The sequence below is a fragment of the Crinia signifera genome, chromosome 11, assembly GCF_055691185.1.
Source record: "Crinia signifera chromosome 11, ASM5569118v1, whole genome shotgun sequence".
NCBI classification, from domain to species: domain Eukaryota; kingdom Metazoa; phylum Chordata; class Amphibia; order Anura; family Myobatrachidae; genus Crinia; species Crinia signifera.
Window position 1 is genome coordinate 78,773,903 of NC_139227.1, and position 17,567 is coordinate 78,791,469.

At 48.1% G+C, this 17,567-nt stretch overlaps 1 protein-coding gene across 1 annotated transcript; it reads left to right on the forward strand.

Moving 5' to 3' along the window:
* The first annotated feature begins 290 nt into the window (after window positions 1–290).
* LOC146045664 (uncharacterized) lies at window positions 291–17,201 on the forward strand. The gene is made up of 7 exons (XM_083164660.1): window positions 291–438; window positions 680–732; window positions 4,179–4,298; window positions 5,832–5,905; window positions 6,715–6,880; window positions 7,321–7,447; window positions 16,726–17,201. Exons 1-6 carry the CDS (start codon window positions 368–370, stop codon window positions 7,413–7,415), a joined length of 579 nt encoding a protein of 192 aa, XP_083020786.1. The 5' UTR covers window positions 291–367; the 3' UTR covers window positions 7,416–7,447; window positions 16,726–17,201.
* The last annotated feature ends 366 nt before the right edge of the window (window positions 17,202–17,567 follow it).

Below are 17,567 nucleotides of genomic sequence, written 5' to 3' on the forward strand. Positions count from 1 at the left end.
TTTAATACTAAAGCTGTGGCTACTAGGTGTGTGCTGTGGCTTAAGGTGTTCATACACTAGTAAGATTTATCTTCAGATCTGGCTGGTTGGAACAAAAACATGGTTATGGATGAGTGACAGTATGTCAGTTTTCCAACATTTCCAAGCAAATGGTCAACTGTCATTTGCTCTCATCCATAACCATGTTTTTGCTCCAACCAGCCAGTTCTGAAGATAAATCTGCCTGTGTATGGCCACCTACTGTATCAGTGCAATGGATTGTGACATCACAGATCACTGGCTGCCCTCTCAGGCCCCCGGTCAGTTAGGACAGTAAGGCAGTTAGCGCTGGACAGCGGAGGAGACCCTCCCTTATTGTCTGCCAAAAATGGATAAAAAATGCCTAACCTTGTTTATCGGACTTCTACAGTTTGTGAATTTGGTCCTGTTGGTGCTAACGTGAGTTAAATAATCCTAATGATTCACTACCTCTACCTTACTACTTTATAATATAACATGTTAGATTATCCCTGGTGTCATACAATATGTATTTACAGTAGATGATCATTCCTTGTGTGGTGCCAAATTCCATATATCTAATACTAAGGTGCTGTGGTTATACATGTTACAGTATGTGGCCATATTACCACCTTATTGGATTTCTAAGTTACTTATACTGAATATTGTTATTTATTTTCAGAATATTTGAAGATGTCATCATTTGGATTATAACTTTGCTGACATGGTGTGTTGGTAAGTTGTGGTTCATTCTTTTATAATCACCTCAAAGCATTATACTGTATTATGTATAGTGTGGGCAGACTAAATTCATACAGGGGTATACTTACTAAAGGACGATTTTGGCTGATTTTAATCGATTCCAGAAGCATTAAAATTTATCTGAATTGATGCTGGACTTCCAGAGCTAAAACTCACATTTACAAACATGTAAAAAAAAAATATATATATATATATATATATATATATATATATAGGCAGGCAATCAGACCGCACACATGGGACTTGTCTCTCAGCAATAAAAGTCAGGCATCAGCCGATTTCAGTGCAAGCTTTCGGGAAGTTTTATTATCCCGTCCTCAGGCTAAAAACGTGTTACAACAATGACATAAACATAGTGTACCTTATATCCCGTCTTTTTCCCGCGTGCAGCTTGCGGCGTCCTCCCTCCGTCTGCAGTCTCCTTCCGGGTGGGGAGTGTCTCAACCACGTACTACGAGATCCGTGACGTCAGGGGGATGCCGGTCAGCTGACCGCAGGATCGTTATTCAGTATATAACTGTATAGAACAATTATAAAGATAATTTTTTTTTTTTTTCTTATCTTTATAATTGTTCTATACAGTTATATACTGAATAACGATCCTGCGGTCAGCTGACCGGCATCCCCCTTTAGGAGTCAATTTATTAGAGGTCCGTTTTAATCAGTTCCATATTGAATAAACTCGATCTTAATCGATGTTGGACTTGTTTTCAATATATATATATATATATATATATATATATATATATATATTTTGAAAACAAGTCCAACATCGATTAAGATCGAGTTTATTCAATATGGAACTGATTAAAACGGACCTCTAATAAATTGACTCCTAAAGCCCTATGCACACTGGATCACCTGCTCCACCAATATCTGCGATGCTACATGTTTGGAGGTGATAATTATAGGAAGTGTGACCACGCCCCTTATGCAAAATTAATTTTAAGGACACTATTTTCAGTGCCTGCCTGCAAGTCAAGTTCTATCATTCATTTAGAACAGTGGTCAGGGAACTCGGCCCTCATTACCCCACGCAGTGCATGTTTTGCAGATCTCCTCACAGAGGGGCAGATGTACTAATCTGCCTATAACGTTTGGCGAAAAACTAGTCCCACTTTTCCAGCATAACGTGGAGAAGCGGGCAAACGTTATAGGCAGATGTATTAAGCAGATAAGTTATCCCCAGCGTGAACGGCTCTCCTTATCGGCTCCCTCGCCGCCCGCACATGCGCACTCGCAGTCCCCCACCCCTGGCCGGCTTTCTGGGCATGCGCGAGATCTTGCTAAAACCGCGAGATCTCCAGCGCAGCCCAATCCAGACGCAGGGTTAGCGTTTCCCCACAGTGGGGGATAGGACAACGCTAGCCCTGAGCTGGTGAAGCAGCCGGGGTGAATTAATGCCTTGAAGGCTGTTAATACATCGCCCCGGCCATTAATCCCTGGGGGGGATTGCAGGGGACAGCCACGCCGAGCGTAACTCGGCGGGCTGTCACTAGCGCACGTTAGGTGCGCTAGTGATACATTAGGGAAATCGTAATCCCCCCCAGTTAACCAGCGATAAGTGCATTTTTGCACTTAACGCTGGTTCATATATCTGCCCCAGAATCACAAGTGAAATAATTAACTCCACCTGCGGACCTTATAATATGTGTCTGTGAGTAATTAGTACACCTGTGCACCTGCTGTGTTACCAGCAAAACATGCACTGTGTGGGGTAATGAGGACCGAGTTCCCTGACCACTGATTTAGAATGATAAACTTGGTAAATAAAACATCAGAATTAAAACTTAAAGAACTGTATGCTAACAGGCCATTTGCACGCTTCCAACACAGCCATTATACCGGCACCAAACTCCAGTTTTCTGGCTAGAAATGTACAAAACAAATGAGTAGTATCCATCAATAGGTATAAAAAATTTTTTTAGGTGAAATTATATTAAAACATAGGGCCTTATTCTAGTTCACTCTTTCTGACAAAATCCTTCTTAGATGGACACAACCATGTGCACTTCAGGGGGGGCAAATGTAAAATGTGCAGAGAGAATTAGATTAGGGTGAGTTATTTTGTTTCTGTGCAGGGTAAATACTGGCTGCTTTATTTTTACACTGCAATATAGATCTCACTTTGAAGTAAAACCCCACCCAAATCTAATTCTCTCTGCACAAGTAACATCTGCCCCACATGCAGTGAACATGGTTTTGTCCATCTAAGAAGGATTTTGTCAGAGTGAATTAGAATAAAGGCCCATATTGAGGCTCCGCTAGTTAGTAAGGCAAAAATTCTTACTTTTCTAAGATACAAAGCTAAAGGCCCATACACACTAGGAGATTTTCATTTCAAAAGACTTTGCCAAAATCTCTAAAAGGTATATCTTTCACCAAAGTAGTGTGTACACACTGATAACCCTTTCAGACATACTACCCAGGATTTTAGACCCGGTTCAAACCCGGGTTTTTAAAAATTCCGGGTCCATTGCAGGTGCGCAGGACCCGGGATTTTAGTCCTCAGACATATGCTAGTCCCGGGATTGTGTGCGTGCATGTGGAAAATCCCAGGAGTTTGCCATATGTCTGAAAGAGGTACAGTATATGCGATTTTCCCAAAGAGCAAGAGATTTTGGGGACGCGAAAGACTTTACAGAAAATCTGGTACTTGTGTATTATCACGGCGCCCATCACATCGCATCGCATACCACTAATAAAGGTATGCGATGGGACCGATTTGAGCCTTTCTCCGGGCTTAGTGTACAATTTTAATATCGCGTCGCATCGCATGTCATTATAATGGCATGCGATGCAACGCGATTTCCATGTTAAATGCCCACCCAGACCCGATTTTTTATTGTATCCCCACCCTGATGGGCAATGAGTATGTTAAATTCCCCCCATTGTTAACGCCACCCCACTATATATATCCCTGCAGTTACCCATTAACCAAGTTTATGCTGCCTTTACTCTGTGTTTTGACAGTGTAATATTCTCCCATGCAGTTTGCGGCCAGTAATGACAAGTGCAAGGGGGCCCCCTGTCTAAAGTGCCCCGGACCCCATGAAGGCTTAATCTGGCACTGCCCCCCCCACACACACACACACACAAACGCTCATACACAACCTTATATAAGATTTTGTATGTCTGTTAGGAATTATATAACTCTCTATATATTTATAGAGAGAGAGAGAGAGAGAGAGAGAGAGAGAGAGAGAGAGAGAAAACACATATATTTCAGAGCTCTACCACGGAAGCAATATTGTTGGATTTCAATTAATGGATTTAAACTTGCAGAGCAGGAGAGGTGCCCCCATGGGAGCAGGAGCCCGGCGGCAGATGACTCCATTGTCTCCCAGAGTTCTGCCTCAGCTGTTATTTACACTAAAAACTAAGCAAGCATGTCCTCTGTTGTTATTTCCTTTTGCCAGGACTTGGACTTGCAGTGCTAATAATGAAAGATCTACTTGCATGGGCAACATCGACCCTGATAATGGTAAAAGCTAAATATCAAATGTACATCAATCCTGTGCCAAGACCCCCACATCCAAGTAAGTATCCGCTGATAACAGTAATTGCGGTCTTTAATGTCTGTAATGATGAATATAAGTAGATTGATTAAAGGGGGTGTAAGAAGGTGTGCGTCCATGGCAGGTCGCTGTATAAGGAAAATAGGAATAACCATACATCTTGGTTTTATTCTGCCATGTACTGTATAGCACAATTTGGCAACCTTGGACGCTTTGTGATTTTTGGAAACATTTGCTTCTCTAATCTATTACTTTATACAAATTCTACTGCTGCAAAAAAAATTTTTTAGAATCCATCTACTTGCTACATTTGGAAAAACAGCTAAGCCGTGTTTTACATGTTGTGACAAATTGAGAAAAAAAGCCAAGATGCATGTGGGCACATCTGTACATGACAAGCAATTCAGTACAAGCGGAATCTGAAAGATATAAGACAATACAGTAGTTTGCATTACGGTAGTAAACTCTAGAACAGGGGTGGGGAACCTTTTTTGTGCCAAGGGCCGTTTGTATGGGGAAAAAATCCTTCGGGGGCCATATGTAAAAATGTATATTACAAATTGTCCTGCTGCAGCTGTTCCACGCTCCGGCGGCTGCTGGTCAATAGGACTGACAGTCTCCGGCTGCTGTTGATTAAGAGGAATCTTGCGAGAATTACCGACCTCTCGCGAGAATTCCCCTGTACTTGACTCCCGGCAAAGCGAGTGGGCGGGCCACTCAGACCGGCTACGGGGGGCTGCATATGGCCCCCGGGCCTGAGGTTCCCCACCCCTGCTCTAGACTGTAAACACATAATATCCTTCTCAAAACACATATGTGGGAGGAGGCAAAGGAGATTATTAATCATCCGACTTGCAAAACCTCAAACTGACCAGACATATACTTTAAAATAAACAAAAATTTCTGCTGATGCAGGACTCTTGCTAGGCATAGTTACCTTCCCTCCTGCATTCTGCAGGAGACTCCCTGAAATAGCAGCAATCTCCCTCTCTCCCTCATTAGTCTACCAATCTTCCTCATTTCACCTAGCCCACATTACACAGTTTTTGTGGGAAAAAAGGAATGAGAGATAGATATATTTACATTGAATCATCAGCACTATTTCCTAGCACTTTAGCAAGTATAGTATTACTAACTGCTTTGGGGCTCATCTACATTTGGATATAAGTCATTTTGAAAGATTCCTCTCAGATGTAGCAGTACACACCCACGCTTGTAGGTGCCATGTTCACAATCTCTTTTCACAATCTCTCCATATATTGAACTAGACACGCCCTTTGGGTGGAGCATGACACGCCCCCTCAATGGGGCGCTGTGCTAAATTCTCAGTTGCTCTAAGATGGTGTAGACCACACACCCGGTTGTTAACTGCCATGGAATGACAGCAAAATGGCGGCCCCTGCTTAATGACAAGTGTCGGGAGCTGCATTGTAACATTACGTGCAACATCCTGCTCCTGTCACAGTGTAGGGGCCCAGGAACTGCAGGCAAGGCCACAGGGTCAAGGATATCACATTTACCGTTTGTCCTATTTATTGGTTTATTCTCTTTCAGCTGATTTATTTCATCCATACACACATTTCTACAAGCCTATAACAGGACGCCTACCAACCGGACGCAGCACTGAGGTAACAATTACACATTTACTCTGGGATTATGGGATTGTTCACAGACTAGTTTATATTCATTTTTAAAAACATTACAATACACACACACACATATACACACACACAGATATATATATATATTCTAATGTTATTATACACAGGTGTTTCCTCTTTTCAAACATGGGCTACTCTGGAGGGGCTCTGCAAACTTCCAGGGGGCATCTCATGGTTGAATGACACAGAAAATAGAGGCCCTGGGTATAATATATTAAGCGGGATGTACTTAAAAATGCATTTCCGGGGGTTTTACCGCATTTGCTAAGTTACTAATACCCGCCCATGACAATGTTGACATACTTCCTATACCAACAATGAATATGTCAACATGTTCATAGTGTTGGCATTGAGCTGGTCAGCCCTTAGCATGACAACACTAATAATGATGAAATGTGTTTTTGCCGTGATTCTATCCCTAACAGTAAAGGGGTGTACACACGGGACTCGGTCCCGGTGATTTGAACTGAGTAATCAAACGCTAACCCCATTACTCTAAGCACAATGCAAATGTTGGTATTATGACAATATCGGCATTACATATGTACATAAGGATGTTGACATTTTATCATTGAATAAAACATCCTGATTGATGACCTTCTGGTATCACCACCATGAATGTTGACATTGGCACTGATGACGTAATCACTGCTTACCTTCACTAACTCTTGGCACTTCTGGCAATCCCCACAAATCTACACTTTGGCATTAGTCTTGAAGTGAACATATTTATATTCCGTCTCCGGTCTATCTACAAAATGTATTTCTGCTTCCAGGTGAATAACAACAACTCAGTCAAAGAACAACTATATATGCTATCCAGGCTTTATACCTATCCCCATGGTCAAACATCTACCTGGGAGGACGGGTGCATTACTGATCTACCAACACTGAAAAAATACCTGCGCCAGGAAAAAGAGAAGGAGGAGATTGCTGAGCAAGGTATGAGGCTTCCACGTGTCCCATCCCACTTCTTTTTATTTCTCATCCATGTTGGGGACATTACTGACCCTTGGGGATTTAGGGTCTGGTGCTTTTGTTAGTTCCTACCTGCTGGTCCAGGGGGAAGCAACCTCCTTAGGGGTCCCTGCCGAACAGCGGCACCATGCACCTAGTACTGCCCATGTCACATACATGTTATATTCCCGTGCACTCCTAAAGCATGTAAGAGAAATGGGAGTTTTATACTTAAAATAGATCATTTCCTCCAAGTCTATGTAACCCGTATTACAGGGTCCTGGGCAAATATGGGGAGGTCACATGACAATGACCCTGCAATGCTATCCACTGCGCAACCGTACAGTTACATCTTTTTGTAGGGATTAAACACTCACACTTTAATAGTTTGTGATTATTTTAATTATATTAATTGTGTTATGCAGTACGCAAATGCAACCCCTGCTGGAATATACGTCTCCTGCAATATCAGTACCAGAAGGCATCGCGCAAGAGATTCCGGCCCACCTACAACTTCTGAACATCAGACTGAAGCTGACCCAGGCAGCAAAGGTAACATCACAGTTGCTATCAGTATTACATGTCTCAGCTGCTGTTCTTATTCCTTCTTTGGTTGAAAGAAAGTTATTTTTAGATGTAAAACATTTAGTGATGGAGATATTGTCATATGGATAAAGCAGGAACCTTTTACAGAGTAGTGCCCAATCAGCCATTTGTACATATTGGGGCTAATTCAACTTCATATGCTGTATTGCTAAAATCCAGCACAGAGTAAGGCCACCCGTCATGGAAAGTCCTGCCCTGTGATCGCAATTAGATTGACCACAGCGATTATGGACCCATGTGTACTCACAGCCGGATTGTGAAGGCAGGCGCACCGCTGTCATGTTTCGGGTCACAGCGGCTGCGTGTGATGTCATACAGCTACCCTGAAAATGGTCCAAACAGGCCGCGCCGTACAAAAGCGATCGCAGTTTGACAATTTGCGCAGGACCTCTGTGGCCACTGCATATGTGCAGAAGTGTGAAAATGGCCTAATTGCGGTTTTCACACTACTGCGAGCTATACCGAATTAGCCCCATTGCACATATTATAAACTTACTGACATCAGGCAGATGCCATGATGATGTTCTATTCATACAGGTTTTAGCCTGAGGATGAGTAATGAACAACAGCCCATTTCATAAGGGGATACAAGTATCCCCTGGCATGCAGTGTAGTCTCACAAATCTGAAGGGCCATTGGCACTGCTACAGAGGCTGCGGCCTGTATTCTGCTCCCTGGGGACAGCACCCCTGCACTTCTCTGCCCCTGTGCATGGCTGCGAATGCGTACACAGCCATACACACAAGGGAAATCATTCACTATCCAATGATTTCCCCCTGCTCAAAGCGCTGAGTGAGAAAGGACTCGCTCAGCGGTGCAAAGACCGTGTGGAGAAGGAGGGCGCTGATGATGTCAGGGCCCCTCCCACCTGATGGTCAGGGAACGTCCAGAAAACGTTGTCGGGAGGCCCCCAAATGCCCACAGGGTGTTAATAACCAGACGGACTGCTCGCGCAAAAGCATAAGGCGCCTAGAGAATTATGCTGCTTTATCCTATACCTTTATCTAACACTTAAGCCTAGAAATAACTCACACTGACACCTTAACTATAAATAAGACACGGACACCAACTGCGTAAGTTTAAAGGTCATCTAGAATATTTATTGAAAGATGATATGACCCTAATTGTTTTAGGGATGGCAAGAAGAAGCACTTGAGACCAGCACCCTCAAAACGCGGATGCCCCTCATGGCAGCGACCAGGTCGCCCCACTCGCTGGCATCACTCAACAATTGTGTGTACAGCCCGCTCCGCAGCGGCATGCCACGCCCCTCCTAGGGCCAGACGCGGGCACTTCCAGGAAGTGTCCAGCGCCCCACCGCGTTGAGTCGGGACTCGCCTACCTTCTTGGCAGAGAGGCGGGCCATACCCCACGGAGACCACCTGACACCACACCTGAGTGCTGGTCGAGAGCGCTCAACCGCCACAGCCTTGGCACGCCTACCCAGCCGGGTCAACCTGTGCCACAAGGCCCGCCACCCCAAAAAACAACTACCTACGCCCTAACTATGCTAGACACAAAAGAATATCCTGCAGGAAAATAGCCATACCGGGGTCCGATAAATGAACCCCGTCCGGCCTTTACAGCCTCGGGTTGTCTTTTACAATGGTGGGATGCCTGACTGCTTTACCGCCCTTTGCCACTATGTATCTAGATACAGTGTGGTTCACTTTCTTTCTGGCCTTCTCAACAGCCTCTATGCTCCGACACCCCCGCCATGTGAAACGGGGAACTATGTCAGACCAAACCAGCAGTACACCTGGCCAACGCTCCTGTATCCTCGCCATGTCATTCTCGATTTGTATCGTCAACGCAATGCCAGTCCGCTTGACCAAATCATTGCCTCCCAGGTGTATGACTAACACATCAGGTCTGCCTAATCTTCGGGCTTTGGAGACCAGCAGGTCCCACAGGCCATCCCACTGAAAACCCCTAATGCCTAGCCACTGCACTTCCCGGGCCCGAGACAGCTCCGGGGCCGTGGCCGCCAAAGGGTGCCTAGCAGCCCAATATATATAGGAGTGCCCCACTAACCAAACCCTGCCCAGAGTCATTAAGGGAGGGGGAGGGGCTGAAAAAGAGAAAACCTAAGGTTAGCATATAACATTATACTGTAAAACACAACTGAAATGCATTGACTATAGACCAGAGTGAAGGGGAAAAATCTTAAAAAACCTCTGGTGGACTGATGGGGGGAAGCCAATTGTAATTAAGTCCCCATGCAGAGGAAAAAGTACAAAAATTCCCTTCACACCGTCGATTCCGGAACGCTAACCGTTCCAAAACCGTTTGTAAACAATATGTTTTCGGGTCAGTGCAACAGGCGCTATTTACAATTTATATAACCTTACATATTTCTTATAGGCGGATGACTTCCACCTCCCCACTGCTTGAACTGAGGAGGGTGGAAGCCCCGCTGCGGCCGCGCAAGTTGCCGCCCCGATTCGGAACGAATGCGTTCCGTACTCTTTCTCGGGGAGGCCCAAGGCCGCGACGCACCTCCGAAACACAGCCGCAAACTGGAATCGGGTAAGTGGCCCCACCTCTTTGTGTGCCAGGAACTGTGCCGCTGTGCCCGGTCCGCCCGAGACATACTCTTCAGCCAGAGATACGGGACATATCGCCTTATTGCAGTGCGCTCTTAATGTTATCCAGACGCCCTTACCCGCTTGGTCTGTCTTTGACTTCCCTATCTTGCAAAGTATCCTCCCCTCGCGGAAAACTACATTTTCTTGAAGGAGCCCCGAAAGCGCGTGTTTGTTAGCGGCCACTAACTCGCTTACCCTAAAGGCTCCAAAAAATGCGAAGGAAAAAGCTACCTTGAAGAGCACCGCCTCATATCCATTCTCCGCTACCTTATTTAAACACTGCATAAGATCCCCCAGCATGCTTTCGTCAATTGGGCGACGGGAGTCCGGAACCCCCGGCTGCGCCCTAGCCCACCCTTTTAAAGCTTTAGCCAGTACAAAAGACCTAGTAGGATCGGGTTCACCTAGCAACTTGGAGTGGAAAGCTATCCCTGCCAAAGCCGCCGCCATAGCCGACTTTGATCTACCGTTGTTATAATGCTCCCAGACGAAGGCTAGTAACCGGTCCTCGACCGACTTTCCATAGGCCTCCGGTGAAACCCGAAAGGCTGACCAATCCCTCCAAGCCGCCCCGTAAGCTCTACGTGTGGACGGGGCCAAAGATAGCAGGGCCAGGGACTTCATGCCGACTCTATGACCTGCCATACAAAAGGGGGACAGCTGAGCCCTGTGATAGCAGCCTCTGGTGCCAGCTCGCGAAATCTCTCGAACTGGAACCTCGAGAGTGTGTCTGCTATGCTGTTGTCGACTCCCGGGACATGTCGGGCCCTAAAGTGAATATTGTGCTGCAGACAATGCAAAACTAGGTGTCTCAGTAGGCGCAACGCCTCTGGTGATGTGGCCCGCTGGTTATTAATCGCATGGACCACGCCTAGGTTGTCGCACCAGAACACTATGTTCCTGTCCGCCAAGTGGCTGGCCCACAACTCGACCGCCACAATGATGGGAAAAAGTTCCAGCAGTAATAGATTGACCGTGAAACCACGGTCAATCCATGACTGTGGCCATGGCGCGCAGCACCATTCTCCCTGCAAGTAGGCCCCGAATCCCGTAGAGCCAGCAGCGTCCGTGTAGAGCTGTAGCTCTACACTGGAGGCTGGGTCCGCCGGCCACAGCAGCTCCCTGTTGAACTGATCCAGGAAACTTGACCATACCGCTAGGTCTCCCTTTATCTCTTGCCCTAGCCTAACTGTATGGTGTGGGTCTCTCACCCCCGCTGTGGCCCTCTCCAGCTTCCTGCAGAAAACCCTACCCATCGGAATGATGCGGCAAGCGAAATTGAAAGATCCCAGCAGGGACTGAATCAGTCGGTGCCGGACCCTCCCCTTCCGTCGGCACTCCTCAATGAGCGCCTGCAGCTTCGCTACCTTATCCTCCGGTAGTCTGCAACACCCACCCTCGGAGTCTATTTCAATACCCAAATATGATAACACCTTGGTGGGACCCTCCGTCTTGTCAGCTGCTATGGGGACCCCTAGAGCTGACAGCATGTCCTTGGCCCCCTCCAGTATGCGCTGACATGTGTCGTCTTCTCCTGGTCCCACAAAGAGAAAATCATCTAAATAATGAGCAACCCCGTTGCAGCTCGTACCTTCCTGTATGCACCAATGCAGGAAGGTGCTGAATCTCTCGAAGTAGGAACAGGAGACCGAGCACCCCATCGGCAGGCATTTGTCTATAAATATGCCCCCCTCCAGCCTAAAACCCATAAAACGGAAGAAATTGGGGTGCAAAGGGAGCAGCCAGAAAGCGGACTCTATGTCCAGTTTCGCCATGAGTGCCCCTTGTCCAAAACCCTTCACCATTTCCAGCACTTCATCAAAGAGCTGGTATTGTACGCTACACTGGGATTCCGGAATGGCGTCGTTGATGGATCTTCCGGGAGGATGAGACAGGTGTTGTATTAACCTATACTTCCCCAGCGTCTTCTTAGGGACTACTCCTAATGGGGAGAAGCACATGCGGGGCAAGGGTTCGGCGGCAAAAGGGCCTGCCATCCTTCCCAGTTCTATCTCTGCATACACTTTCACAACCCCTGGAAAATCCCTTGCCGATTTGAGGTTCTTATGGGATATCACCAAGACTGATTCGGGGATGGGTAATTGAAAACCGAACTTAAAACCACTATATAAGAACTGTGCCGCCTCCCTATCAGGGTAAGAGGCTAGGCGGCGAGCCAACTCGTCCAGGACTATGGGGGAGGGTGCCTTACTTGTTGCTAGGCCCTGCGTCACCCTGCTCCTGGGCCTTCCCAGACTTACAGGATTTTCCCGAGTGTCCTGCCCCGCACCAACGGCATTCATGCCTGTAGCGGCACTTTGCGCCTCTCTCGCACTTGCCGTCGTTAAAGGCGAAGCATCTACCCTTGCCCGAAGACTTCGCCCCGGGTTTCCCCCCTAGAAAGGGCTTCCTGCCCGATTGCTCCGTGGATGGCTGGCCTTTTCCTATTACTTCTAGCCATATCTCCACGTGTTTGCAACCCATAGGCATGGTTGTGGACCCCTCGTGAGCCCGGCGGAACTTCTCATCATAGTCCCGCCATGCCCCGTTCCTGTAGCTAATGAATGTTTCGTTTACCAGAAACAGGTAACACAGAACATTCAAATGCTCATCTGGCCTGGTGCTAAGGTAGCACGAGGAGAAGATGAGAAAGCCCCTGAGCCAATTGTGGAAGCTTTTGAAGGCGAGCTCCCCGTTGGCTGAGGATTTCTTGGCCTTATCGAACTCCTTTTTCATGCCGGCCGTTAAAGTAAAGAGGTCCACAAACTTCCCCTTCTTAATCCTCTCTTTCACTCCCCTACGGAGACCCCGGGAAATGGCCGTGTTCGAGCAGTGAACCTTATCCCCGGCCGTGTCTGTAACGGGGGGGGGGGGGGGCGCGTCTTTCTGCTTGCGCTTTGTGCCCCTGACCCTCTTTGCTACTGCTCGCGCAACCAATTTAGCAAGCTTGCGCGGGCGCCCGGACTGCCCCTCGTCCCCACTGCTAGCTGTGGAGTGGTAAGATGAGGATTCACACAAAGAATTGTCAGTGTTCTCACCCTCAGAGGACTCGGCCCCTTCCTCAGGCTCTGCCGCCGCCTCTTGCGTCCCAGGTTGTTCGGGAGGACTGGGCCTTGATGACCCGCCAGATTGTTCTGCATCCCCGGAGGCGCCAAAGGAATCCCTGCCGCTGGTGGTCGCTGTGGCTGTCGGGGTAGATGACCTCGGAGCCGACCCGGAGCCTTGCAAGATCCCTTGGATGGCACTCTGCGTAGACCTCATGGCCCTCATGGCCCCGTCCGAACCTGCTGATGTTTCTGGAGACAAAGGCAAGGCATTACCCATGGAGCCTGAAGTAGTGGAGAACCCTGCATCACCCCTGGATGCCAGCCCCCTTTCGGCACTCCCCGCGGGTGAATAATGCGGCCGTGGAGGGGCGAAATTTGGTTGCTGCCCATATGGGTGGGGTTGACCCCCGCTCTGATAAGGATGCTGCAACCCTGACTCCCAGCAGTGGGCTGCTGCTGCAACAATGGCCAAGAGGCACGGTAAGGCACCTGTGGTGTCCCACTGTTTTGCTGGAAGTATGGGAAGCTGGGAGATTGGCCCCAGGTAGGCTGGTGTGCCATATGGTGCTGCGCTTGAGGGTATCCCGGGTGGCTTGCCGCTACTGCTGTAGGGAAAGGCCAGGCCCCTTGTTGGTGGTGAGTAGCGGGGGGCTGCTGAAATTGCTGTAAACCTGGATGAAATGAAGAAGGGCCAAGCCCTTGGTGCCCTTGCTGCAATGGTGCTGGGTGGGCGAACATGCCCTGTGGCGCCTGGGCTTGCCCAGAGCCCTGGTGCCACACTGCTTGCTGCCCTGGAAAAAATTGCGCTGTGGCAGGCCCCGTGCCCTCCCCGCTGCTGCGGGTTAACACTGGTTGCCCCCCAGTAAAGGATCCTGCACGCGGGGCGAAACTGCCCGGCAGCAGGGGATCTACAGTGTGTGCCAGGGAGGCCTGCAGTGTGACTATGGGTGGACCCCTGAGGATTGTAGGCAGCCTTGCTGGGCCTCCTGTAATGACCTGCATGGGGCTGGCACTGGGAGCGGGTGGGGTTGATGCACCCCCGCTGCCTGCGTAAGGCAGCGCATAAACGGGGATACCCGTAGCTGGAGGAGGTGTACTCATACCCCCTTGCTCCTCCTCGTGGTGAATCAGCGCCGCGTGAACCCCCGCTGTGTGAGATTCAGTGTCAGCCGGCGCCTCCGCCGAGGTGCCTGGCATAGCCCCGCGTGTTGGCGTGCTGCTGACACTACCAGCCGCGCTATGCGCGGCCTGGTGATCAAAGCGGGCAGCCGCCGGGGAGCGCGTGATCCCCGCGACGGATGCTCCGCTGCTGCTGGGACTGACTGCTGACAGGGGAACAATTCCGCGCTGTAGCGGCGGGGAGAGAGGGCGCCCAGAGCCGCGCTGGGGCTCTGTGGATGCCATGTACTGGGCCGCAGCTGGTGTTTTACCACCCCCACGCCCGGCTACTGTGATCAGGGGGAGGGCGGCGTCCGCCAGCCAACGGGGGGGGGGAGCGCTGCGCTTGGGACGCCCTGACATCTTTAAGGTAATGTAACTATCTGATGGACCAAATAAGTACAATACTTAGCTTAGCGTCCTTGTGCTTGGTCAAACAGGATTGTCCCAGCTGAAATCCAGACTCAACGAGGAAGTCCTTCCTGTCTGCTTGCCTACAAGTACCCCTCTCTAAGCTGCCGCCCCCCAGCTACCCGATAGGGCAGATCTAACTGCCACTCACTATTTGCCTCCGGCCTTATCTTAATGTTTACAACTTTATTTAACTCTGCAAATTCACAGGCTCTTAATTACACTCGGGCCTATGCGGCCCTTGTTACATCTTATGCGCGCATGCTCAATATTTCAATTATCGATTCACCTATGGCACATACCTATGGAATCAGACCCAACACTTCACAGGGGCTAAAAAGCACCTGCATTGTACCACTGATGGGTCTGATCCGATAGATTGAACCTGCAGCAGGTTCAATATGTAGGGTCCAACCCGATGTGCACGGGATTTAAAAAATTTCAAACACATCCATCGAAATCGGATGAAATCGGCCCAAATTGTACTAGTGTATGGGGGCCTATCTTTGGTGTACCTAACTATAACACTGTAGTCGTTTGTACCAGTATCGTAAAAAAATGAGTAAATAAAATGAAGCAGTCACCAATAGTACCACACAGAAAAAAGGGAAAACGATATTGGCGCAACTCCCGGGCGAACGATAAAGTGCATACACGCGGGACACTATAGTATTGTATGTTTTGCTGTGCACTGAGTCGGGGCAGCTGTAGTGACGTACACTGAACAATATAGTTACCGATAGTCAGTGATGTCACCCAGCCCCGCTTGCACATACAATCATTGATAATATAGTCAACATTGACCTGTAGGTACACAAGACAGGAGATATCAATAACGATAATGAGTGTACACACTGGACAATATGAACAACTTATTGTTAACGATATTGTGATTGTTGTTATTGTTAAGGATATATCATCTAGTTTAGTGGTTTCCAAACTGTGTGCCATGGTACCCTGGGGTGCCGCGGAGCACTTGCAGGGGTGCCTTGAGTTTGTGGTCGAGGACCAATTCAAACTATTTATTGTCAATGTAATTGGCAAAACCTGTGTTGGCAGCTTGCAAACAGAAAATATGTGGACAAACAGAAGCAAATCCTGTCATTAACCACATAAGGATGACCTATAAACACAATTTATTTAATTTCATATGTTTTTTCTAAAGTACTCAGTAAGAAAATTTTGGCCTAGGTGTGCCACAAAAAAATGTCTGATACTCTAGGGCAGTGGTTCCCAACCTCGGTCCTCAAGTACCCCCAACAGTGCACGTTCCCCAGGTCACCAGCAGGTGCACAGATTATTCAGACACATTTTAAAAGATCCTCAGGTGGAGCTAATTATATCACCTGTGATTCTGTGTGGAGACCTGGAAAACGTGCACTGTTGGGGGTACTTGAGGACCACAGTTGGGAACCACTGCTCTAGGGTGCAGAAAATGTTTGGGAACCACTGATCTAGTTACTGTGTATGGAGCTGTAAACTGAGACGCTTAATATCATTTTGGCCAAAATATGGGCCACCAACTGTAACCAGGTGGGCTCCCAACATTGCCAAGGTTCAAGTTGAAGAGAATATTACATCCAGTATTGGGAAAATGATAAGAGTCTGTTCCGTAAGCTCGCAGAGGGCTCGCCCTGCCGAAATAAAGCCGCTGTATCCCCTCGCATGTCCCACAGTGGGAAAAATCATTCAATGCTCGGCGACCATCAAATGATTCCTCCCGGCTCGCAAATATAGGTCAGTCTCCACTGACTTATATCTGCGGCTCCAGACCGTAGACAGGCAGGTGGCTGACGTCCTGTAACATTTGGCACCCTGCGTCACGGCCAGATTTACATGGGAATGATTATGGACAGTGCGAACATGCGGGGGACCGATGTCATTAGAATGCGGGCCTATATTAGGAGGGAGGATAATTATATGAGGATGTAAAACAGAAACAAATGATCAGAGAGAAAAAGATGATGACATAAAGAGGATAGATGTGTATTATATAGTAATGTCATCTGTTTTCCAACAGATCTACTGTATTATTAAAAAAAGGACACAGGCAGCTATGGAGGTGGATATATCACTACCTGTCACCGAGGAAGTAGCCCGAGGATTTATCAGAACAGGACACACAGTAACATTCTATGTCACCCAGGACTGCAGAAACAACATCTTGTGAGGGGTTTCATCTGGCTGTGCATGTGCCATTAGGTGCCAATGACATATAGGGCGCTGCAATTGTGCTACATTAAAGTACAATACTGTGGCTTTGGTTCGTAATGAACAAATGCCACAGTAATGTTCTTTAGTGGAGCACAACTGCAGCGCCCAGTATGATGGCACCTGCCCATCCTCCCCTGTCCCTAATGAAGAGCACTATCCTGTAAATGCTGCTGTGAATAACAACTATCCTGTCATCAACATCAATCCTACGATGATCAAATGTCCTGTGAATAACATCTTTCTCTATATTTCCATCTTATTTGCTTTACTAATAAATACAGTTCTGGGATATGACCGTCTCTTTCATTGTTAGTGCCAAAGCCGGATTAAAACCTAGTGAAAATACCAATTGCAGCAGCCACCATCCCAAGACAGCATGGAGCTGTGTGAGGGCTAGTGAAGCCTCCCAGTGTGCATACCTCCCAACAGTCTCGATTTCAGCGGGACAGTCCCAATTATCAGGGCCTGTCCCACTGTCCCTCCCGCGGCCGGCAGTGTCCCGCGGTGAGGGGGGGCTGTTGGGAGTCCCCCCTGTCGGCTGCTAAGCAGCGGGGAATAAATGCTGTGGTACTTATGTAATATCTGGGCTCCCGTTTTTCATATGAGACCGCGTCCCCTCGCGGGGCTCGCTGCGCTCGCCACGCTTTG

Bases quoted from the DNA above. Each gene is read 5' to 3' on its own strand.
- LOC146045664 (XM_083164660.1), top strand. From the start codon at position 368: ATGGATAAAAAATGCCTAACCTTGTTTATCGGACTTCTACAGTTTGTG. The intron at 733-4,178 runs GTAAGTTGTGGT...TCCTTTTGCCAG, and splicing joins TTTGCTGACATGGTGTGTTG to GACTTGGACTTGCAGTGCTA. The intron at 5,906-6,714 runs GTAACAATTACA...TTCTGCTTCCAG, and splicing joins CAACCGGACGCAGCACTGAG to GTGAATAACAACAACTCAGT.